Below are 25,190 nucleotides of genomic sequence, written 5' to 3'. Positions count from 1 at the left end.
TTGTATATGTGTTAAGCCAAGTTAATGAGGTAAGTAATGTGTCCATTTTATAGTTGGAAGATATAGTTAGATGGAATTATATTGCTTAACCAACTATAACATGCATACCTCATGTTGTAGTTACAACTATGACTCAGATATCTAAATTCTGAGGCTGATATTTTTCCCATTGTATCAAAATCTCACCTTAAAACTTTTAGTCCACATCCTGCTCTATGAAATTCATTATGTGCTTTTTCTAAAGATGGTTATTCAATTTCCACAAAATATTTAATTTATTAATGGATACGTGGGCTATAACTTGATACAAAATTGATATAGCTATTGTTGTGAACTTATTGCCATGTCCAAAGCTCTTGTTGCTTTGAGTCTGTACAGCATGCAATTTCAAGACCTATGTTACTGACCATTTTTCTAGCACGGGGGGTCAAACCCAAGGCTGTGCACATAGTAGGCAATCAGTCTACCACTGAATTATATCATCAGTGTCTGAAACAGGTAACTTGTAATCTTTATTTTATACTAGAACTATTCCAGGTTTTGGTAAAAAACAAAGCTTTCTGGACTCTGCACCAGAGTTTCTTCATCAATGGATATGGACTGGGACACAGATTTGTGCATCTCCTAAGTTCCCACGCAATGTGGAGACTGTTGGTCAGGAAGCACAGTTTAAGAAGCTGAAGTCTTCGGTGCCCATCCAGCTCTGAGAAGCAAACTGGGAGCACCCAGGAACACTAACATCCCTTGGAAGATAAAAGCTTACCATACAGGCTGCTCAATGGCACACCCTTCACTTTTCTGTCCATTTTCTATGACTCAAACCAAAGATAAAGTCTAGTATCTTTACGACTGTCTTATTTAAGTTGCCCAAAGTTTTATATTACAATATCAAAGTACAATTTGAAGACAGTGACTGAAAATGTAATAATTTAAACCAAACACACTTCAATCTGGGCAATGTGAGGTAATCCAGACATAGAAAAACAGACATGGTACATATTCACTTATAAGTGGATATTAGCCACATAATACAGCATAACCACACTACAATACACAAACCTAAAGAAGCTAAGTAACTAGGAGGACCCTAGGGAGGATGATTAATTCTCATTCAGAAAGACAAATAGAAAAGTCACCAGAAATAGTTGAAGAGAAGGAATAGGACAGGAGCCTACCATAGAGGTCCTCAGAAAGACTCCACCCAGCAGGGGATCCAAGCAGATGCTGAGATTCACAGCCAAACTTCATGGTGGACCGCAGGGAATCCTATGGAAGAGCTGGGGAGTAGAGGGGCCTAGAGGGGTCAAGATCTCCATAAGGAAACCAGTGGAGCCAACAAATCTGGTTGGAGGGGGGGGGGGCTGCAGAGACTGATGCACCAACCAAGGACCATGCATGCAGTAGATAGGCAGCGCAGTCCCCTTATGGGTCCCACAATGTGGGGAGTAGGGACTACTTCTGATATGAACCCTGGTACCAATGCCTTAATCATATCCCCCTGGCAGGGTGGCCTTGCCAGGCCACAGAGGAAGAGGATATAGGCAGTACACATTAGACTTCATAGGTTGAAGTCAGATGTTAGGAGGGGAGGGCTCCCCCTTTCTAAGAACTAGGAGAGGGAGGGAGAGGGATATAAGGGAGGCAGGAGGGAGTAGGAGGCGCTGAAGGAGGGGCCTACAATCATGATATAAAGTGAACAAATTAAAACTAAAAACAGTTTTAAGCAATTTTAAAACCAAAAACAAAGGAAAATCTAAATTAAACGTTTTGTATCTATACTTGGCATAATATAAAGCACCAAGCAGGGACAGGTAGCTATTTTAAATTAATTCAATGTGATTATAAGATTAATAAGATTATCTGAAGTCATGCACCGATATTTCACATACTACGTGTCCATGGTAAGATTGTTATAATTGGTGAGTATGGGCCTAGTCTATACCACCAAACTAAGCAGATCTTATTGTTTTGATGAACTATTAATTATGTTGGAGATTACTAATCTCAGCTACATAGTATTAAAACTGAAGTCCAAAGCCCAGTCTACAATGCTCTCCTGGGGAGAGTCTGCATCTCAAATGTCAGAGCAGGAAGCTCAGGGCTGCCCAGCCTGTTACCCTGTTTCTGCTTCTCCCAGGGTAATGCATGTTACCGCACTGCTTCTCAGACTTGAGTGCCTGTCTGTGAGCCCCAGCATTGTCACTGTGGCTCATCAGGAAGGGCCCAGAATTCTGGATTCCTCATGCTCCTATGTGATGTTAGTGACATTTGTTCCCTGAACCACTTCCTAAGCCAGATGCTACTGGATACATTGTCAAGGGAATCTTCCCTACCAATGACATTTTCTAGGCCAAAACCTCTGCTCCCGTGGTTTGCTAGAATCCTGTCAACTAAACTAGGGTCCTTGAGGCTCTGAACACACTGGTATTTTATGAGAATTCTGAAAACTTAACTGACCTCTGCTAGTGAAGCTGGAGACATGCAATTGTGGACAAACACCACGTCCATCAATTTAACGTTATTAAAATGAACTCCAAAGTGCACACTATTAGCCCATGAGTGTGTTCAGGTCCTCTTGCTGCTACAGACTGGAGCTATATATATATATTTGACATTCAATCTTCTTCTGTTTGCATGTGTCAGATGTGACTGTTTCCTGAATGGTCAGTAGCATTAGCCACCTTGCTTACACGGTGAAAGAGGGAGCTGTTTGGGCCAGCAGGGAATGTCCTTTCTACCTCATCTCTAGTTGCTTTCACCATTGTGGCTTTCCTCACTGTGATTCTGTATGGACCGAGTGAGGTGCAGCTGGATTCTGTTCACATTCTTGCTTATGAGTCTCCAGGCAGGCAGGGAAAAGACTGTACTGTCAAGCCTGGTTGAGCAGGAGATGTAATGACGCCATCTGCATTATGGGAAGACCATATTTTGAGGTATCTCACAATTCCTCTCAAAGGCCTGATTGGCAGATCCAGGAGGCATAGGCCTCATGCCGAGCTTAGTGCAATGCCACAGGGGAAGTCAGCTGACCAGGATAAGCAGCTGTCCTTAAATATCTTCTGAGACCTTCTCAGAAAGAGTATCCGCAGCCCTTGGGGGGAATGGCCTTCCTTACTCCAATCAGGTCCCTTAGGCAGAAGAGAAGGCAACCAGTCCATTGGATACAAGGCAGCTTATGAAGTGAGCATACATAATTGACTCTGAGGCCTCTGATGAAATCTATAGGAAGGCATCCTCCAGGGTGACCATCTCACAGTGGCCTTGCCTTAAAGAAGCTGACATGAATGCTAGGGATGAATCTAGCATTTTTTTTTTTTTTTTCAGTTACAAAGAAAATCGTTTATGTTTACTCTGTCTCCATAAATCAATTCTCCAACTACTATCTTTCAGCTTTCGTGCTGTTTCATCTACTTTTGCTACTTTTCCTTGGGATGTAAATACTTCTCACTAGACCCCACCTCCCAATACTTTTTTTTTTTATTGAGGGTCATATTTCCAACACATACTTTTCGGAGACCCAAACAAATTGTAATGCTTCCTCAGAAATATACGGAGTGGCAGAGAAAATCACCCAGATGAAGTCATGGGGAGCTCTTCTCTGGTCCCCAGCCTGCTATTTGTGATCTACATGACATAAAATAACATTGCCTGTTATTACTTCAGCCTGCCCATGAGCACTGTGTAAAAGTAGTAACACATCCCAATAGGATTCCTTACCTCCTCCGTCTCTCAGTGTTGTTGGGTGAAACAAATGTGAGAATGAGTGGGAAGAAAGCTTGAAGAGTTCGCATATTTCCCAAATAAATAATGCTGCAAGAGGCAGAATGGGGTGATAATACTGTGCCATGTGCAGAACCCGCAATGCAAGAGGAGTTGTCGGTTCAAACGAGAACTCAAAATCTATGTAGGGAATCAAGGCACCCACACAGACATAGCACACACGTTGAGTGAAGGATGCCATTATAGGCCCGTGGCTTTTTTTTTTTTTTTTCTTTGCATTATTCAGGCCTTTGCTAAAGAAGCGGCACCTTTGACAGAGATAGTTAAAAACCCACTTGACACTCCCACTACAGTTCAGATCTTGGGTGTTCCCCATAGGCCTACATTTTGAAAGCATGGTTTGCCAGTTTACACTGCCACCAGGAGGCAATGGAACCTTTGGGAAATGGAGCCCAAGGGAGGAAGTTAGAAAAGTTGGGGGGCATACTTTTAGAAGGGGTAACTTCTTCTCTATAACTTTCTCCTGGTTACCATGAGGTCAGCCAGTTTGCTCTAGCATTCACTTCCTGTCATGGTGTGCTTCCTCCTCTCAGGCCTTAAAGCAGTGGAGCCTGCTGACTGCATGTGTAAGCCCTGAACTCCTGAGCCAGAGTAAGGCTCCCTGCCTTAGCAGTATGTAGCATGTGTACTTTGTAGCAGCGACGGCAGGCTATTGCCTCTCTGACGATTGTTCTCAATTTGTTATTTTTTCTTTTAATGTTTCTCTATCGTATGCTTTTCAAACTTTTCTGCAATTGTCTTTTTTTCTCTCTGCAGCACTGAGGATTAAACACAAGGGTCTTGAGCAAGCTAGGGCAAGTGCCCCCTTGCTGAGCTACAGCCTACTTTCTTGTGCCTTTTTAATTTTGACATGGAGGTCTTCTGACATGTTCCAGGTTGACCTTGAGCTCACTTTGTAATATGGTCAGACTTTGAGCTTGCCACGCCTTTCTTGGGTGGCTGGGATGCAGACCTGCAACACGAGCTTGTCCCTGCTGTGCACCATTATACTCAGGCTTACTGCCACTTACAAGAGAAGCCCAAGAGGCTAATGTCTTGTTTAACTCTATTTTCTCTTATTTGAGCAGAAGAGTAGCTAGTAGACATTCAATGGGTGAGAAGCAAATACATGATTGGCACCTACTATTTAGATGATGTTATTGGAATCAAACATATGATATGTCTTCTTGTTTCCTCAATGAGTCCTTTTAATCTATTCCTCATTCAGAAAGCAGAAGCTCGGAAAGGAGTTATTCCTGACATCTCTTACCCAACTGCTGCTCAGCGTGCTAGTCCCTTCCACCCTTTGCCACCCTTAAGGAACACAGAGTATAAAGTAGAAGCGTTGGTGTGGTGGAGAAGCGGGTAGTTGATAGTTGGTATTGCTAGATTCTAGTCATTGCCCAATTTACCAAAAGATATTTTGGTGCAAGGAAAATACAAATTAACCTGTCTAGTCTTCGGTTTCCTTCTCACATATGTGATTTGAATTAGCTGCTTTTAAAAGTGCCTTTTAAAACTATATTTACATAATCGCCAGTTTAAGCACTAAAGAAATGGTTCTCTCTCAGCTTGAAGAAAAGATCTCTACTTTAGAATGCTCATCACTTCCAGTGGATATTACGGGAATCACAGCTAAGGGACATTCATGCTCCATACAATTCAGAGGTCAATGATGTCACCTGATGACCCCGCAGGTTCTTTGCAATACAGAATTGTCTTTAAAGACCTCATTACATTGCATTTGTTTATAATCTAGTGTAGAATATGTGTTTCCTCCTCTCAAATCAAGGGATGCTTTTAAATTAACCTAATGTAAACTTTAGTTTTCAAGCTCACATTAAATAGCCTGGTAACATTTTTTTATAAGTTTCTAAAATAAGCCATCCCTTTTATGCATAGCACAAATTAAATTCCTATCAAATCTGCTTGAGAAATAAAGGAATCTTTCCACCATCACATTTAATTTCTTTATATCTTATGCTCATTAAATTCACGAGTTAATAGCACATAAATAAAACATGCCTTTTGCTTCCTGAATTGCACGCCAAGTGCATGCACTTTCAAGCCTTGCAAGGGGAAATGAGAAAAATCTGCTAAACTGAGCACGCAGAACCCACTCTCTTGTTTCTTTCCTTTGTGCAATTTTCAGCACTTACACGATTTAATTTAGAAACAAATTATGGTACCGTAGAGTTTCATGTCTTTAAATTAATCTGACATGATGATGTCTCCATCCTTATTTCAATCTATGCTTCCTGTTCTCAGCGACTTGCACATAATGGGGAGACTCCTGTTGCGGATGCAGCTAAACTCTACTGGATGTTCCTGAGAACCAAGCAACCAGCCATCCTCGGTGCTGGGATCACAGTGGTACTTTACACTCTTCTGTTTGTCATCTCTTCCTTGATTTTGTACTTGTATTGCCTCAGGTAAGCTGCTTCCGTGACTGTGCTCTTCAGCTTCTGGTTCTGAATTTGAGGTGTGATGGAAGGAAAGAGGGAGAGAGGGAGGGAAGGAGGAAGGAAAGGAAGGAGGGAAGGAGGGAGGGAGGGGAGACTACAATCATCTAATTCTTCAGACAGAATTCCCCCTAGTTATGTACAATTCTTTTCATGTAAGACAGCAAAAAATATGATTTGACTTTGGGACAAAAGAATAATTTTGCTGTGCATCATTATTTGTGGTTTTCCAAATAATGAGCTAACAGAAACAAAGAGCAGCCCCTTAACACACAAAGACATTCTAGGAAAGCCGCTGATAATTCTTTTTCACTTTCCATTTCTCTTTCTTTTCCTGCTTCCCATCTGCTCAGAAATAACCCAGAGAAGAATGACCATCTAGCTTTGGTCATGAGTATTCAGATGATCTGGTTTTGTCAGGTTTTCCTTTAAGCAAGCAAAGTATGTGTGCATATGGGCGTGAAAGCACCCTAAACACAATACTTACTAAGGAGAAAAAAATGCTATCAAAAAGTTTTCTCTGCTGGCTGTTTCCCATGGTGGGAAGATGGTTTTAAGTTGAACAACCTGCTCCAAAGCTTCTTTAAAGGCAATATGAAATGTCAATTCGGCTTCTGGCATCAATACAAATCCATGAACTTATTGCTCTGATTAACCTCATTAGTTACCCCTTTGGGTTTTTTCTATTTTTACGGATTTGGTTCTTAAAATGTCCATTTTGCATGGACATTTGTGCATGGTGTAGAATGCAGGTCTGTTTACCTGCTTTGCTGTTGACTATCCAGTCACTCCAACATTACATACTAAAACATTCAAACTTTCCCTGATACATATTGTCAGATATTGTGCAGACGAGCTAAACACTATGTGGTCATCACTGGACCCTCTAGTGTCCTTTAGTGGCCCAGGCTTGTCTGCATACTGATATTCTAGGAAGCTACTACCGCTTTTTCACATCGTCAGTCTCACTTCTAGGTATAAACCTGAAAGAGTTGAAATCATTAGAGCACTATTCATACCAAGATGTGCAAAGCACCTAAAAATCTCCCAGTAGAGTAATAGATGATAAAAATAGATATATAATGAAATATTGCAGCCACAAAAATGGACAAAATAGTGCGATGTACATTAATGTGGATAAGACTGGAAGACATTATGTTAAATAAAAAGAGCCAGTCACAAAAAACCCAAACCAAACCCAACCAAACAAAAACAAATTCCTCATGATTCTACTGAAGTGAGGTGTCTAAAACATGCAACAGAGAATCAGAATAGAATGGTAGTATTCCGAGACTGATGTAAAGAAAACAGGTAATTATCATTTAATAGGTATATAATTTTAAATGAGTAAGTTGTAGGCTTATGTTGTACAACAATGTTTGTATAATTTATGATAATGTGTTGTGCACATGTGAGGGTAAGCTAACAGTTCACATTAACTATTCTTACTAAAAATTCATGAGAAAATGCAGTAAGACATTGAGACAGTATTTTGGGGGGAGTAAAGTGGATAAGAAATCAATACAACACAGTCATAGGGGAGGGGAATAAGAGGAAAATGGGAAGGAGGGAGGAATGGGAGGATACAAGGGATGGGATAACAATTGAGATGTAATATGAATAAATTAATAAAATATATTAAAAAATAAAGTAATAACTAAACTGGGGAAAAAAAAGAAATCAATGCAAATCTGAAGAAGGTTGGTATAATTTCCAAAGACTTCAGTGGAAGTATGGGGCACTCCTTGACACTTTAATGTGGTTTGGCCAAAAGAAAGACAAAGATATGCGTGAGGTCAGTCAAAGAGAAGACATAAAAAGTCACACAGTTTTTGTCAAGTCAAAATATTGTAGTGTAGCCAGAATTGAAGAAGATCATGTTGGAAATGTCATCACAGACCACATAGACAGAGGATTGTTTTCCCACACTAGAGAGTTTTGATTCTTCAGTAGAAAAATTAAGGTTGTAGAGGACTTTAAGTAACTTTCATTTTAGGAAGATCATTCCTGAACAAGAAAGGGAGTTGGATTTAATAGGTGGCAGATGGAAAGCAAGAAAACCTCATTTTAAAAAGCCACTGCAATTATATGAACAAGAAATATCCAAAACTTAGCCAATGTGAATGACAGGTGGGATGGAAAGTGGAGGTGTACATAGGAGATACGTAAAGATCAGAATAGAATTTGAGGGCTGAGTTGAAAGTAGAGGGTAAAGGAGAGAGTGATATTTTACATAACTTCAGCTTTTAGATTTGTGTGGATGGGGATGGCTGAAGCAGTTCAGAAGACAGGTACTATTAATAAATAAGAAATACATGGTTATGGGAGTTAGAAGATGAGTTGAGTTTCTATTCAGATTGACTTTGGCATATGTTTTTAAAAGAATTTGTGTTTCTATTTTTGGGTGGTATGTTCAATATATCCATGTGTGTGCAGGTACTTATGGAAAGCAGGCAAGTATGTCTGATCCCATGGAGCTGGAGTTAAATGCCATTGTTAGATGTCTAATTTAGGTGTTGGAAACCGAACGCTCTGCAAGAAGAGCAAGTGTTCTTAATTGTTGAATTATATCTTCAATCCCCACTTTGAGACATTTTGATGTTCCCATGAACATATCCTAGAAGAACATATCCCATAAGAACATATCCCATAAGAAGGAGAAAGAAGTCAATCCTGAATGTGGAGTTAATATGTTGAAGCCTTGAGCATCAATACATGGGAGGAAACGCCTTAAACTGCAGGAGATGCACTCAACACAAAATGGAAGCAAACAGCCAGTATCTGCCTACTTTTTGTCTTTCTTTCTTTCTTCCTTCCTTCCTTCCTTTCTTTCTTTTTTTCAAGGTAGGGTTTCTCTGTGTAGCCTTGGCTATCCTAGACTCACTGTGTAGACCAGGCTGGCCTCGAACTCACAGCGATCTGCCTGTCTCTGCCTCCCAATGCTAGCATTAAAAGTGTGCGCTAACAAAGCGGTGCATGAATGAAAGTTAGAAAAAGAAACCCTTTAGATACGCATAGAATTTGAATCTATTTCTATGTAGAAATCAAAATTCCACACGGAAGACCATTTTTTAAAAACATCCAGGCAAAGCAAACGACTAAAGCCTCTGAAGTCCTCGAGCAGGTGTAGACACCTTTGCACGTTGTGGACAGACGTCGGCTCATGACGTGAAAGAAAGTGAAGCGCTGGTGATATAAAGGTGCTTGCGGGATTAGTGCAGGGCACAGAGAAGGGTCCCAGACGCTAGCCAGTGCTTGAGGAGGGAAGTCACTGCTCAAGTTTCCTTTCGGTGGACAGATCATTCTCAGAGGTGGCCCTGACATCACTAACAGAGCTTGAGTAGAAGTCCCAGTTCTGCAGTGAAGTGGATTGTTCTGACCCAGGCCTGCTCTGTATTTTGACATGTCATAAGTGCTATCTGTCATCTTTTTAGGGCATTTACTTTCCCCAGCAAAGGAAGAAGTCTTCCCTAATCATTCAGTTTACATCTGAGTACCCACTTGTAGTGTGGCCCCAAGCAAAGTGTTCACTTGCTATGTGACGAGAGCTCTTCTTGTATAACATGGGGAAATAGAACACACAAGTGTGGATTTTGTAAGAGGATCCACATGAATAAACACTCTATTATTTAAAATGAGTACAGTCTCCAGACACTAAAAGAAGCAAAAGAGTGGGTCATGAAATTGAGACATCTGTGATTTAAAAAATTACAAGACAATATTACATATCATTTCTTCCTGCACCAATGAATCTCTTCTCAGCTAAATTGTTGAGAGCTATACTCTTCGTTTGACATCTAGATTTTAATCATCTAGATTATTCATGAGGTATGAAAAAGTCAGCACAGAATTTATCCACCAAATAAGGAGAATTTGTTTTGACATCTAAAGCCCAAAGACTGCCCTTTGGGAAAGTAAACGTCAGAGGAGGGGGAAGCTCAATAACAGATGGGAATTGATTAAGGGAAAGGGTAAGATGGATGGATTATGTACACATCATAGGTGACTAAACTGGGAGAACTCAGCTTAACAAACCTTGGTGCATTTCCTTAACCCTACTCTTTACTGGCTTCTATGCCCAGTTAGAACTGGGCATGCTCAGAAATCCCAAGTAGGACTTGACTTATATTTTAGAAGCCAATATTTTAGAATGAATAAGCCAACCTAATGAGTCAGCTCAACAATCTCTCCTTGTACCATTTCAAAATATCTTTCTCTGCAATGGCATGGGGCTGGGTAGACCAGTTCTCTGAAGAAAGCACTGCCTGCATGTGGTGAATAAAACAGAGGGATTTGTTTTGTTTTGTGGCATAGATTTACTAAAGAGATGCAGAAATCATAAGAACGTATCTTAGTGAAAAGTGCCGATGAAGAGCTGTGCATGTTAATTGATAGGGGCTTGACATCTAGCCACTATAGACAGGCAAATATCTTGTCTTCCCAGGATTTTGGTGCAGGGCTGTCAACACAGTACTGATAACAGGTGGAATTACAGGAACACAAAGGAGACAGAGTCCATGATTCTGGCTGTTAACAGTGAATTTGGTTTAGCTCTGGGCATTGGAAGCTCTTCATTATGGGAACTGGACCCTGCTGAGATTGGCTGTCTAACTCCCATTGCTCCAGGAGTCTGAGTAATTTGTTACTGAAGGGTTTCAGTGATGAAAGAATTCCCACTCCCCATGGTTCTGATGAGAGAGTTGACTGAACAAGCATTTTGTTTCTGGCCCAGACTTCTAAGAATAAGCATAATTATTTGGGCTTGATTTTATTATTAAATGAAAACATTTGTGTTTTAAATGTTGTTTCTTTATTATTAAAAATAAATGCTATATAGAAAATGTTAAAAAGAATAAAAGAGTAAATTAAGGATCACAATAATGTGATCATATAGACAAAGAAATCACTGTGAAACTTTTGCTTCTATCTTTTACATCCTGTGTGTTTAATTTTGACAAACTTGTAATTGTGCACCATAAAGACCGTTCAGGTATTGTTTCACCTTTAAGTATGATAAAAATGTTACTTTATTTATTCAGCTATTAAACATTTAATGCCCATATCATTGTACATTACACACTGTATAGGAAATATGAAGTATTTAAATATTATTTGACTGTCAGAGAAGAGATTGCTTCACATTTTCTTTTGCATCTTATAGATTTTTTTTTTTTTTTTTTTTGTAATTTGTGACAAGGTTTCTCTGTGTAGCCTTGGCTGTCCTGGACTCACTTTGTAGACCAGGCTGGCCTTGAAGTGACAGAGATCTGCCCACCTCTGCCCCCCAAATGCTGGGATTAAAGGTGTGTGACACCACGCCCGGCACTTATAGATAATTTTGATGGGGCTCCAAAAGCACAGGGCCTTACTCACATTTAAATTATTCTTTCAGTAGCATCCTGGAAACCCACACCTGGTGATACAGAGGATAGAACATAACCCTGATAACCATAGTGGTATTGCCAAACAGGGCTTTTTCATGGGTGTGTGTTTCTGCAGCAAATGAAGAGACATAGGAGAGGCCAGTCACAGCAAATGCTCACAATGTTACTAGAAGGATGAGAACCCTGCTGTTTCTCTAAACGTGTATTCCTTTATTTACTAAACAGTCTTGACCTTCTTATCACTCATTCATCTCATATGTATCTTTCTGTGAATCACTTTTTAAATATCTCCTTTCCCTTCCTTCTATTGGTCATTTAAATGTCTCTGCTCCCTCAGTTGCGAGTCCAGCATGCACAAACAGTGTTAAACTCTGTTGCTGTAGTTTCATCAGATAGCTACTCCGCTTCCTGATTGCCTTATAATTTGCATTTGACTTTTAAAATAAAGATATGTGGCAGCGTGTGATGACGCATACCTCTAAATCCATCATTCAGGATGTGCAGGCAAAAGTTATGGCTGTTACTTCAGGACCAGCTTTGCCTACATGGTAATTGGCCAGCCTGGAATAAAAAGCAAGGTCCTGTCTAAACAGAATGAGCAAAACAAAATGGTAAGGTATTTAAAGTTCACCACCAGCAAAGCATTTTTCTCAAATTTCATTACTTAAGTAACTCAAAATATGAAAAGATTCCTCATGGAAAAAATTTACAACTGTTTCCTTCTCTCTTATGCAGTTTTATTTTTTAAAATTAAATTCCTTATTGTGAGGCAGGAACACTTCATTTTCTGTGGATAGCGTCAGTAGCTAAACAGAATATGTCTTTTCCTATCTTCTATATTTTCCTGGCCTGTTGATTTGATGTGATATTGAAATTCTTAGTTATTTTGTCATTCTATCTTGTTGAATTGGTAACGTGATTTAAATCCATCAGTTTATGCTTTCAGTGTGCTACAGAGTGAGCGTCCCCTTTCTGCTTCCTCGTCTTATAAATTTATCGTTTTATTAAGCTGTTATATTCAGTCCCTATCTCATAGTGCCTAGCCTTGCAGCAAACAAATGAAGTCTCGCCAGACATTGTTTTCATAGTTTAAGTCTGAATAATATGAAAGATCTGCAGGCCACGTATATGTTTGTTAATGTTATAAAGGGAATGAAAGATAATGATTTAAACGTGAGATTCATTTAAGTGTTTAGATCTCTGGGAGCTGTACACAAATTTACAACACTGGTAATCAAGTTAATTAACTTGGGGGGTGAGCTTGCATCTTTTTAGTCATTGATTTAACAGTTCCAAATAGCATTATAAGTTCTAGCTTCTGATGAGGAAAATTTATTTATAACAAAAATAATTTAAGGACCATTTTTGATGAAAATATCTAGATCTTATTCATGTCTGGGTGATACATATGAGATAATCAAGGATTATCTCACTTCTAGGTCAATCTTTCTTGTGGTGTTTTTTGTTAATCAAAGCAAAATTTTGTATTTTCATCTTGGGTCCTAAGTTGTTCCTCTAAGCCAGTGGTTCTCAACCCTCCTAATGCTATGACCATTTGATACAGTTCCTCATGTTTTGGTGAAACCCTCCCCCCCACCCCCTGCCAAGCATAAAATTATTTTCACTGCTACTTCGTAACTGTAATCTTGCCACTGTTATGAATCTTTATATAAATATCTATGTTTTCTGATGGTCTTGGGCAACCCCTAGGAAAGGGTCCTTTGAACTCCTAATGGGCTTGTGATCCACAGGTTGAGAACTGCTGCCTTTAGTAATCTGAACATCATCAAAATTGCTCATTTCATCACTTGTATCCTCCTGTTCCTCCCTCCTCCTGCTTTCACCCTATTCCCCCCCCCCTAGGTCTAATCTGAATAAATTAATAAAAATAAATAAATAAATAAATAAATAAATAAATAAATAAATAAATAAATAAATAAAAGATGGGGCATTCCCATCTCTCTTGATAAAAAAAAAGAAATTGCTCATTTTGATGGAGACATAACTTAAATGTTTTCTGCCTCTACTTGTTAGAACCCTAAACCTCCTGGTGTGGGCAACAGGTCCATTTAGGTGGTAACTGCCCTTCGGGAGAAGGAGTTGGCTTCTCCCATCCTCACAGGTAGCTAGGAGAAACTGTGGCAATATAAATTGAATATCCCACATTATTGCACTTTTTTTTTTTTTTTAGAAAGATGTAGTGAGGGCTAGGCACTATGGTATGTTTACACTTATAACCACAGATTTTAGGAGGTTGAAAGAGAGGCCTTACCACAAGTGTGAGCTAGCATGGTGCATCATAGTGAGACCCTATGTCAAAAACAAAAAAAGAAATAAAATTTTCATCAACCTTATCACTAAAACACCTGAAGCCTATACATTAGCCAGTTAAGCTTAAGTGGCTAATTAGTAAATTTGACACTTGGTGAAGTGACTTCTGATAAATTTGCCAATGCCTCTAGGATAGAAGAAAGTAAAACAATCGCCTACGGTTTGTCCTTTCCTACTGTGCATAGAGGACATAGGGCATGTGAGTGTGGCTAGAGAGTGTCAGTAAGTTCTGTCACTCAGGGTGCCAATAAGCAAAGACTATGTGATGTCATCTAGTCTCTGGCCTGAGCTAGTTTGCTATCGCTGGCATGAGGAGCTTCCTTAAGTACTCTTGCCGAAACGTCTTTCGCTGATCAGCGTGGGGACCATGGAATGGTGTCACTTCCTGCTTCCCTTTGTTTCTGGATTTCTTTTTTCCTTAAACACTCTTCCTGAAAAATTTCAATAAGCTTATCACTGAGCAAATGAAGAGCCAAGCGGCATATGCATCTTCATTTTCTGCTGAGAGCCAAGGACTAGTTACTTGTGCAAACAAACAAATGAACAAGCAAACAATACCCAAACAAACAAAAAACAGCATGTTGTGTTCAGTGTGCCATGTACTTCAATGTCACATCAGAACTCAAGGTAAAATTTGATGGGCAAAATGACATGAGATCATTGTACTGAGGAGCAAGCACAGGCGTTTGACTCTTCTCTCCTCTGTCCTGAAACAGAAATACCTGGAGTACAACAATTTGTTAAATTTAAAAACTCACAAATAAATAAACATGTTGATTTATGGGACGAAGATAGAGATTTCTTTTCACAAGAAGAAAATCTGTCAAATTACATGTTCCAGGGAAAGATGTCTCATTTACAAAATTCTTGACATCACCTATGAGGAACTGCTCAGTGCACATTACAGCTCTCCTGTGTGCTGATCCACCCTAACAATTTCATATGAATAGATTTCAGTTTGGTTTTGGGGCCTTATTCACTTTTTAGAAAATACAGCACAATATGTTTGCAGTAAGGCCAATGCAAACATGTATTTAGCTAATGCATATAAAAACCGCAGACAACCAAGGCAGATAATAACTAACCCACAGAGGCAGAAGATTCACTAGCTCTCCCCTTGACAGCTCTCTACCTTGGTATTTCTAAGTCTCAATTCAACTCTCTGAGCCCTCTGCTCTGCCTCCCTGCCCAAGTGGTGTTTCCCCACTAATGATCTGTTAAGTGGGTTAATATGAGCCATGCTCACATGCTCACCACTGCAGATGGGTTCCTGGTGATGTTGATGTTGGTCACACTTGCTAGGGAACTGTGCTGCATGGTGACAGACAGTGCCTGAGCCTTGAGTGTGGGTCTGATACTTGAGCATTGGCAGTCTTTGTCACTGACATTGGTCATGACACCAGCACGTTCATCAGCACTCTGTTTTCCTGGTGACTAAAATTTTTTTTTAAGTGAGTTTAATTGGAGAAATCACCACCCCTGTTCTGAGTGCATTCACAGAATGAGTTTCTCTGGAACAGATTTTAAATCAGGTCTCCCTACAGAGTGGGATGTGTCAGTGTCCTCAGAGGCATATGAGTCAGTGATGGCTGACACTAACATAGCTGATCCTTCCAGACTGGCCCTAGAAAGAACAGAATCCTAAGCCTAACCAGTGCATTGCCAGCTCTCATTATATTCCCAGAATTCCCAAATATAGTTTTTTTTAAAAAAAAGCATATTCCCTTTGAATTGGTTTATGGTGATGACATGGCTAGCTCTCACACTGCATGACACTATTCTTGGCAGTGAGTTCACAAGTATGGTGACAGAAGCACAGGCAATGAAATACAAAGTAAGCAAATGGTGCTACATAAAACTTACAAATCTGTTCTTATCCTAGGGAACAGTGGAGTGTAAAAGACGCAAAATAGGAGAAAATATCAAAAGTCTTTTATCTAGTATCCTGGTTTTATAAAAACAAAATTGAAATGCCATAGTGAAAGAATAAATTATTCAAATCCCCTCAAAAGACTTGAAAAGACCATTGTCAAAGGATACATGAGAAATGGCCAGTAAACATGAGCTAATGATCAGCATCACTAGTTAATAGGAAAATGAAGATCAAAACTGTCATGAGTAATGGCATCATATTCCAAAGGGTTGTTACTATCAAAAGAATAGAAAAAATGCATTGGAGAAGATGTGGCATTAGAACTCTTTATACTAATGATAATACAAAACAATGCTGCCCTTGTATAAAACAGTGTGACTGGAGTGTCCTCAAATAATTAAAACTATAATTTCTATATTATTTGCTATCTTATTTCTGCATGCACATCCCAGAGAATTAAAGCTCGATAGTTATGAGATGCATGCCCAAGCTCTATGCTGCATTACTCACAATTAGCCAGAGTCAGAAGAGACCCAAATGCCCACCAGTAGATGAGCAGAGGAAGTAAACTGTGAAATATGCATACGCTCAAACACTACTCTTCTGCATCTTACAGAACCTATGCCTCAGCTGGTCTCTGTGTTGCCAACACTGTGACTCCTGGGCTCTCCAGCTCTGTGCCTGCCCCACGCCTGGGATCCTAACCTTGCCCCTCCTCTGCTGGCTGCATCTCTCTATCCATCATACCCCCAGAATGGGACATAAAAGCCATACATGTCAACTAAACGAAAACAAACAATTGAAGAGGGGATGGTGAGGATGATTGCCCATGTGTGAGATCACACAGACGTTGAATGTTGACCCATGTCTAGCTCCCTGTCATGGCTGTCTCTGGAAATGGGGTAGGGGAAACATTTTGACTTCTTCCCACTGCGGGTACCTTTTTTTGCTTTCTGAATTTGTTTCTTTTTCTGAAATTCTGTTTCCCTCTTTATTTCTTCTTTGTTCTTCCTGAGCATTTTTGTTTTGTTCTATTCATGATCTCCCAATGAATTTACGATTTCCGATGGATTCCATTTGCTGTTAAGCATAGTGGTGTATACTCAATGGTTTCTACAAACCCAACTGAACCTACCTTCATGGGTATTGATGCTTGACTGTTGCGTGCCTCATTTAAGGTTTTTACAGACCCCCTGAAGACTACATACATTTCAACATGTCATAATAATAATAGTGGGTTTCAGCCAACGGACTGTATGCTGACTCTTCACAGCTCTCCTTGCGTTGTCCTAATGTAATGGCACCAGGAAGTACTCACACTAGATATGCATTGGCCACTCTGTGTGTAAAAAGACACTTTTATTTTTTTGCATTTGAAACAGTTTAAAAAATGGCAGACTCAATCTTTTTTCAGAACCCTTACAATAGTTTAGTATCTGTTCACACTTGTCCTTTTAGCTTTGAAAGAAATGTCATCACTTAGGTTTCTGGAAATGACCCACACTCCAGTAAGAACAAACACAGTAGCTTCTGTCACTCGGCAAGCATGAATTGCTGCATATGTAGGGCATAGGGCAGAGGACTCGGCACATTGCTTGGTTTCATTGGCCATCATCAGCACCTGTGGCAGAGTATGTGACCTATTTCTACAAACAATAATGCCTAAGGCAGTGCAGACAGGTGGACTGGAGTTCTCTTTTTAATTACATTTTGAAGGAATAAAATTTAAAAAAAAATCCAGGCATATTGAGAAGTTGTGTTGTTAAAAGAAATCTAGGTTGGCAGAAATCACCATATAATGCTATAGTTGTTTTTGTCAGAAAATATTAGCTCCCTCTTAAGAACCTCAAATTTGCAAAACAACTACAAAAATTATATATATATATATACATATATATACACACATATATACATATATATGTGTATATATATGTATATATATATATATATATATATATATATATCTATCTTTGGTTCACTAGTACGTACTTCTGTGGTTGCTGTTTCTCTTCTTGTTTTTCACTCAGTGGGAGCCAGTATCCTTCATTTGACATCATTCAATTTGACTGTCACATATGCACATTTCAAATAAACATATAGAGTCCATTTTTGTTTTGCTAATCAATGTCCAATGTCACCAATACACAATTTTAAAACAAAACTAGGACTATGTTGCATTGTTGATGTTTTTTTCTTTTTGAAATTCACCTAACATACTGTTAGGATTGTGAGCTTTCTGAGGAGAACCTGAAAAATGAAGATTAAAACAAAACAAAACAAAACAAAACAAAAAACACATTAAAGGATAAAATAGCCTTGTATCCAAAAGAATAAAATCATGTTTGGATATGTGTTATATTGCATGACTAATTATATAGTAAAACTTACATAACGATGAGTTTTCTATTTATTTATTTTTATTTACATATACAACAACAACATACTGTCTTTTCTTTGTTTCTGTAAACTGGCTTTATAGAGCTGTAAAATATGTTGAAAACTAATAAAGGTTTGTAAATTGACTCATTAACAACACATCATGGAGCTTTGCATTGGAAAATGCCACCCAAAATGGCAAGAAAAAAATTAAATATGACTAAAATGCAATTAATCTTTGCACAGCTTTCCATATTCCAATGTGCCATTTTGTTCTCTGTCAAAACATTTGTTAACTGTCCTGCAGATCCAAGCTTTGATGTTTACATAATTATTCTTTCACACAGAGCAAAAGAGAAATAAAAAGAAGACAGACATTTTTCTGGGCAAAAGGAACAGAAGCCAGTAGAAACAGGACTGTGATTCCTAATTAATTCAAAGTTAATTACATTGTTGATAAGTCCGCACTTAAAAATATTCATATAGAAACTGCTTACAACACCAAGCTGACAGTAATTTAAATGCATTAAATCACCATGGAAACAGAAAGATGTACTTTGCATTGAACAAGCAGAAGAGAATGGTCAAGAGTAGTTCTTGCTTAATACGCCAACTAACAAATCGTTCAGATGACTGGGCCAGAATCTCAAAGAAGAGCACAACAGTGGAAGCATTCCAAGATGGTGTCAGGCTAGCTGTGGATGCAGCTGGGATGGAGGGTTTGTGCTGCATATGCAAAATCTTGGGTTTGATTCCCAGCAGATGTAAGTGGATAATCCCCATAGGTATGGGTATATATAATCAGTCCTGTGGTGAATTCAAAGTCACTGGAAACTAAAACAGACTCATAGATCTTATTCAGAAATGCAGGTCAAAAAAGCAAGCAAACCAGCATACCAATGGTACTGTTTTAGAAAGGATCCAGTTAGAGGTAGCTAAATGAAGCTTTTAGCTGTTTGTGTTTGGCTGTTTGAGACAGGGTCTTACTATGTAGCCTGGCTGGCCTGAAACGTGCTTTATAAAACAGGCTGGCCGTGAACTCCCTGCTTCTGCCTCCTGAGTGATGGGATTTAAGGCATGTATACTTCCACACCTGGCAATATGTGCTAAAACTTGAGTCAACATAAAAGAATAAAAGAAACTTTGGACGTCGTTTTTCTCTAACTTCTTGGTATTTTTGAAAAGTAAGCTTGACTTTTGAAAGTATTAACACATAATGTGAGGATTAAGTTAAGTTTTAGATAAGAGAATGCAGTGAAGTTGACTGCCATTGTAACAAACAGTTCATGAATTATAGTATGGATTGTCTGGATTAATTAGAAGAAAATCTCATTATTCTGACCACTGAAATAAAAAGTTTCTAATTCTTTAATTGGAATATTCAAAAGGCACTTCTGTTCTATGGCTATGTATTTTTCCTGAGAATTCCATACATGAGTATTGTATTTATATCATTTCATACCCCTTTCCCTCTCCAATTCCTCCTGAATTACTCCTCAAATTATAGTCTCCTCATTAATTATAAGTATTACATACACATGTGTATATTCATCTATACAAAAGCACATGCGCGCGCTCACACACACACACACACACACACACACACAGCTGGCTCCATTTAGTATTGCTCATATGTCCATGTGTTTAGAACTGATCACTTGTGGTTGGATAAACAACAGACTCATCCCTGAAGGGGACCAGTTCCCCTTCTTAGCAGCCATTAATTGCCTGTAGCTGTTCTTTGGAGAGTAGAGCCTCGTTAAGATATCCCCTACACACACTGGTATGTCAACTGTTGTTGTCACTGCATTGATTTTGTTTAGGCATCCATACTGTTGAGATATCACAGATGTGGCTTCCCTGGCATAGATAGAAGACACTATCTTGTAGTAGGCACCCTGATCCTATGGCTCCTACAATCTTATGATGCCCTCTTCTTTTTTTTTTATTTTTTATTAATTTTATTAATTTATTCATATTACATCTCGATTGTTAGCCCTTCCCCTGTTTCCTCCCATTCTTCCCTCCCTCCCACTTCCCCCTTTCTCCCCTCCCCTATGTCTGTGATTGAGGGAGACCTCCTCTCCCTATCTATGCTCTTAGAATATCGAGTCTCTTCTTGGTAACTTGCTATCCTTCCTCTGAGTGCCGCCAGGTCTCCCCATCCAGGGGACGTGGTCAGAAAAGGGGCACCAGAGTTCGATGCCCTCTTTGTTCACAATGTCCTCTGAGCCTTGGCCATAGGGTTGTAGATACAGCCATGTGTACCCTACAGTCAGAAGCTCATTTTTTTTTTTTTTTTTTTTTTGTAGCAGATGGACAGCATCTGCCATCTCAGAAATTCACAAGTGGTCCAAATGCAGATGAGCTTGCTAAATACTTTGAGAGTCCAATATACACCACAGTTACTTTTCAAACTTCTCCAGGCTTAGCATATTGACACTGATCCATGAGGGACTTTAGTCTAGCCTAGAGGTTACCAACACACCTATATTGAAACTAGTTCTGGGTATATATGGAGAGCCAGAACTACACAAAGGCAAATAATAAACAGTCTCTTCTTTCACAGTTTCAGTTTTACTCTGAGTATTGACAAACAAAACATGTTAAAATAAATACAAGTGGATTAGGGTGAATACAGTTAGTTGCTTTTCCCTGTAAAGATATTTAATAGAAAATTTTCTTAAACACTGACTTAATTAATGTCCCAAATAATCCTGCAGATGTTACTCACCAGTGTTAAGGAATTTGTAGAGATGAGGAAGGTAGGGACAGAATGAAGTGGGAGAGGGTATTCTAAAATCACCTTATGGAGGAAGAGTCAATTCAAGTGTATTTTTTATGGGAATTCCTAATATTGACCTAATTTAGATGTCCAAACATAACCAATGGCCAAATATTCCTCAATTTTCTGCAGTCTGTATGGCATCACAAGCTAGACAGTAGGCTAATAGGAAATAATAGCAAAACACCAAGATTGCATTTGTTGGCTTAGAATATGTAGCTGAGAAAAAATTAAGTAATTACTGGAAATTTAATCATCAAATAATTTCTGAAGAAAAAGAATGTGATAAATGAGCTGAATAAATACATGTTGATAAGAAAAATACAACTTGTTAATACTTTGGAAGAAAAAAAAATATTTGGAAAAGTGAACCCTGCTACAAACCCTTTCCCTAGGTTGCACAATGACTCTTGGATATTAGATGCATTTCAGAGAATCCACAGTGAAGAAACCAAGTTCTTCATGCCCTACGATTTGGAGATTTCTAATCAGGAACTGAGTCACATCGTGAAAAGGTCTGAGCAGTGGAGAGGCATCAATGGCGAGAGAAGGAAGGTGAGTTGCAGTGAAGCTGACCTGACTGTGCTGGAGAACCTCCCTCAGCCCAGACCCCCACCCCTGGCACCGCTGCCTCCCACTCCCTCCCCTGCATCAGCAAGACATGCCTTCCTGCATGCTGTTCAGGAAGTGCTTCCCTCAGTGTCTTGCTTGACACCACATTTTAAATTTTGAGCTTTGATTTTATACTTGTTTCAGTTTTTTAGTCAGAACAGATTTTAGTTTAGAGGTTATTATTCTCTCTCTCTCTCTCTCTCTCTCTCTCTCTCTCTCTCTCTCTCTCTCTCTCTCTCTCTGTCTCTCTCTCTCTCTCCTATACAAAAGCTGTGAGAAGTAGAAAGGCTGGTGGGGATAGGGGCTTTGCTCCTGAGGGTTAGGCATCAGTGGAGTTTTGAGTAGGCCGGAGGAAGGAAATAGTCTGTTCTGTCGTCCTTTGTTGCCTTTGTCACGGAGTCCCTAGAGTCTTTTCTTCCTTAGGTTTTCCATAGAGGCAGTACAATTTTTAATTTTATTTTTTATTATTTTTAAAATGTTTTGGCATTACTGGCTATTTGCTTCCCTGCCTTGTCTATGTCGGTGTCATCCGAATCCATGTACCTGCTTCTCTTATTTGTTTCTTACTCTACACAGCCCTTTGATAAACTCCTTTCAAAGCATCACCCATCCTGTTAAAGGCTCTCATAGATACACAGTTGGCCACACCTCCCTTTTGCATCCCAAAGAATGTATCCCAGTAGCTTATTTTGATATTTTCAGATGGGTAGCCCAAAGATAAACTACTGTGGTTCAACCCAAATCTATCCCAGACATACTGTTTAAATAAAACATGCACTCCACCTGGGTCGGGACACCCAAGAAATTATACTCCTATGGTCTTTGTATATAAGATTTTCATGTATTCTTATTGCAAAGGACAAGAACGCAGTGTTTCCAAACCTGCCCTCATCTTGTTGAATTTTATCTGATCAAATCCTATTGAGTTTACTGAGATTTTTTTTCCCTCTAATCTCTTTTCCTTTGCAACATAGATGCAGGCCCTTGGTGCCCACTGCGACAGAGCTATAGGACCTGGAGAACAGCAATGTTTATTTGTAATTTCACCCTGCTGCTGCCCCATTTTCACACTGTGAGTTCCTTCTCTGCTCTGCTTACCATGACTTTTCTAACATGTAAATGCAACCCTGCCTTTCTTCCCTTTGACGGCGTCTTGCCTACTTTTTAAAGTCACTTCTCCTGCATCTTTATCCCTCTCACCTCTTACCAGTCAGAATACATCTTTAAGATAATACAAATAAGTCATGAAAGTATGAATAATTTTATAAACATGTGCTCAAGGTCGCATACATTCTTTTTAAAGGGAGATTCATTAGTTTGTGTGAATGATTCGAGAAACACCACTCTCCAAGTCTTAATCCAAGGATCTTCTCCTTTTGGTCATGATTTCTTCTTTTTTTATATATATATATTTTCTTTTTTTTAAAATTTTTTTTATTAATTTATTCTTGTTACATCTCAATGTTTATCCCATACCTTGTATCCTCCCATTCTTCCCTCCCCCCATTTTCCCATTATTCCCCTCCCCTATGACTGTTCCAGGGGGGGATTACCTCCCCCTGTATATGCCCATAGGGTATCAACTTGTCCAAACTGCCTGTTCAGTGTCTTTGACAACCTGAGAATGCTCATGGGTCCCTCTTTTTTTTTTTAAATTACTCTCTCCTTGTATAACTAGAGTGGTTTCTCCATCTTTATATCATTTGTTTCCCATAGTACCTGTTTACCAGAAAGATTTCCATACATGCATGTTAGTCACTTTATTTGTTGTGATGAAATAACATGATCAAAGGCCACTGGGGCACTGGGACAGGAGCAGGACTCAGAAATCACATATCAACCACATACAGAGAGTTGAGAGTGAACAGGAAGCAGGAAAGGCTGTATCCCCTTAAAGCCCATGCTTCCTGACACACTGACACACTGCTTCGAGCAAGGCTCCACTTTCTTTCAGTTCCATAACCTCACTAATCAGCAACAAACTGGGGACCAAGTGCTCAAATGCATGAGTTCATGTGGGACACTTTCCATTCAAATTACCATAGTTAGATAGTTGGACATTTTAAATTTGCCCATGGAATGAACACACATAATGAACCTTATCCTGCTCCCTCCTTGACAGAGATTTAAACATTAGCTTAAGAAAGTGCAGGTTGTTTTACTTCACTTAAGTGTGTCTTCACTTCTGCTTTCTAGTTAACCTAACAGTGGAACTGACTTTTCCCAGATCACTGTCCTTGAACTAAAGCAAAACAAATTTAATTCTGTGTATTCATCCTACGACCAACATGTGTAAAGGTCCAAAACCATTGAAATTAGTTACGCAAGAGTACTTCTTCCCTGAGACAATTTCTCAGTGTCTAGAGTCTGTATAAAAAGTATTTTATTTCGTTGTTAAGTTTCACAACGTGGAAGTTTAGAAACTTGGAAGCTATCCAAAGGTGAGTACCAGGTTGATTCGACTAAGTGTTAAGAAAAAAAAAGACTGAGGAAAACAAAATTACTGGAATATCTATTGGCCTGTTTAGCAAGGCAGAAGATAGGACTGGTGCTTCAATGCTACAAGGAAACTAGAAGAAGCTCACAAGATTATTAATATTTATTTTGTCCCTTATAAAATTACTTAGCTGATCCATGTTGGGCGAAAGTAGGGCTAAGGTGGAGACTTTAAACTTGAGCGTCAGTAAATTTTTTTTTTGTGTGTGTGTTCACATTCAAATGGAGCAGAGAAAAAAATCCAAGCAGATTAAATGTAAGTGAACAATTTATCCAAAATGACAGTACCACAGTTTTGACTTAGATGTCATTGGGCCATATGTCTACATAAATATCTATTATTCTCTTTACAACACGTATTGACTCAGAATCCATAAGAGGTAAGAACTATGAATATGTTGCGCAAATACTTTGAGCTCCTACAGAATACCTGTTAGTCTATGTTGAGAGACGTATGCTTACTAAGAATGCACAGACTCTCTGGAGAGAGCTCAGTAAATACAGGCTCCTACTGACAAGTCTGACAACCTGAGTTTGCTCTCTGGTTCTCATGTGGTAAAAGCAGAGAGCTGACTCCCAGAAGATGTTCTCTGACCTACACATGCATGCTATGAAACACACATGCACACACACACATGCATTTATACACACTAATAAAATGTAATTTTTTTTAATTAAAAAAATGGAAGCCTGAAGATATAGATCAAAGGGATGCAATGTTCCTTCTGGGGAACCAAGTGTGATTTCTCGCACCCACATCAGGTGGCTCACAATCTCCTATAACTCCAGCTCTGGCAGAAGGGGCAGACACCTCTGCGACTAAACTCCCCTTCACCAATATAACATAACCACACAGACACACACACATATGTATGACTGAAAATAACAAAAACAAATGTTGAAACATTTTATAATAAATCCATAAACCTATCTTTGGCTTGTTTTTAAGCCTCTTGGGCCCTCAATATTTGTGTTTTGAAGCCTTACAATTCCTCAATCTTGTTATTCTTCTTACACTGTCTCGTGTTTGCTTGTTTAGTTTATTTCAGCAAGGAAACAAGCCAGCCTTGTTGAACAATTGACATGGTAATCTCAAGGTGCAAAAACAGTAT

General features: G+C 39.1%; 1 protein-coding gene across 1 annotated transcript in view; it reads left to right on the top strand.

Moving 5' to 3' along the window:
- Positions 1 to 25,190, top strand: part of LOC127186970 (uncharacterized) — a gene marked incomplete at its 5' end in the record, with an annotated part of 268,435 nt that overhangs the window by 185,691 nt on the left and 57,554 nt on the right. Inside the window, 2 exons of the mRNA XM_051143234.1 lie at positions 6,028 to 6,191; positions 21,366 to 21,525. Of these exons, the coding sequence (XP_050999191.1) occupies positions 6,028 to 6,191; positions 21,366 to 21,525 (324 nt within the window). The remainder of the gene's footprint in view (positions 1 to 6,027; positions 6,192 to 21,365; positions 21,526 to 25,190) is intronic.

This window comes from Acomys russatus, chromosome 3 (genome assembly GCF_903995435.1).
Source record: "Acomys russatus chromosome 3, mAcoRus1.1, whole genome shotgun sequence".
Taxonomy (NCBI): Eukaryota; Metazoa; Chordata; class Mammalia; order Rodentia; family Muridae; genus Acomys; species Acomys russatus.
Note: the sequence above shows the minus strand (reverse complement) of the source record. Positions and strands in the feature narration are given on the sequence as shown.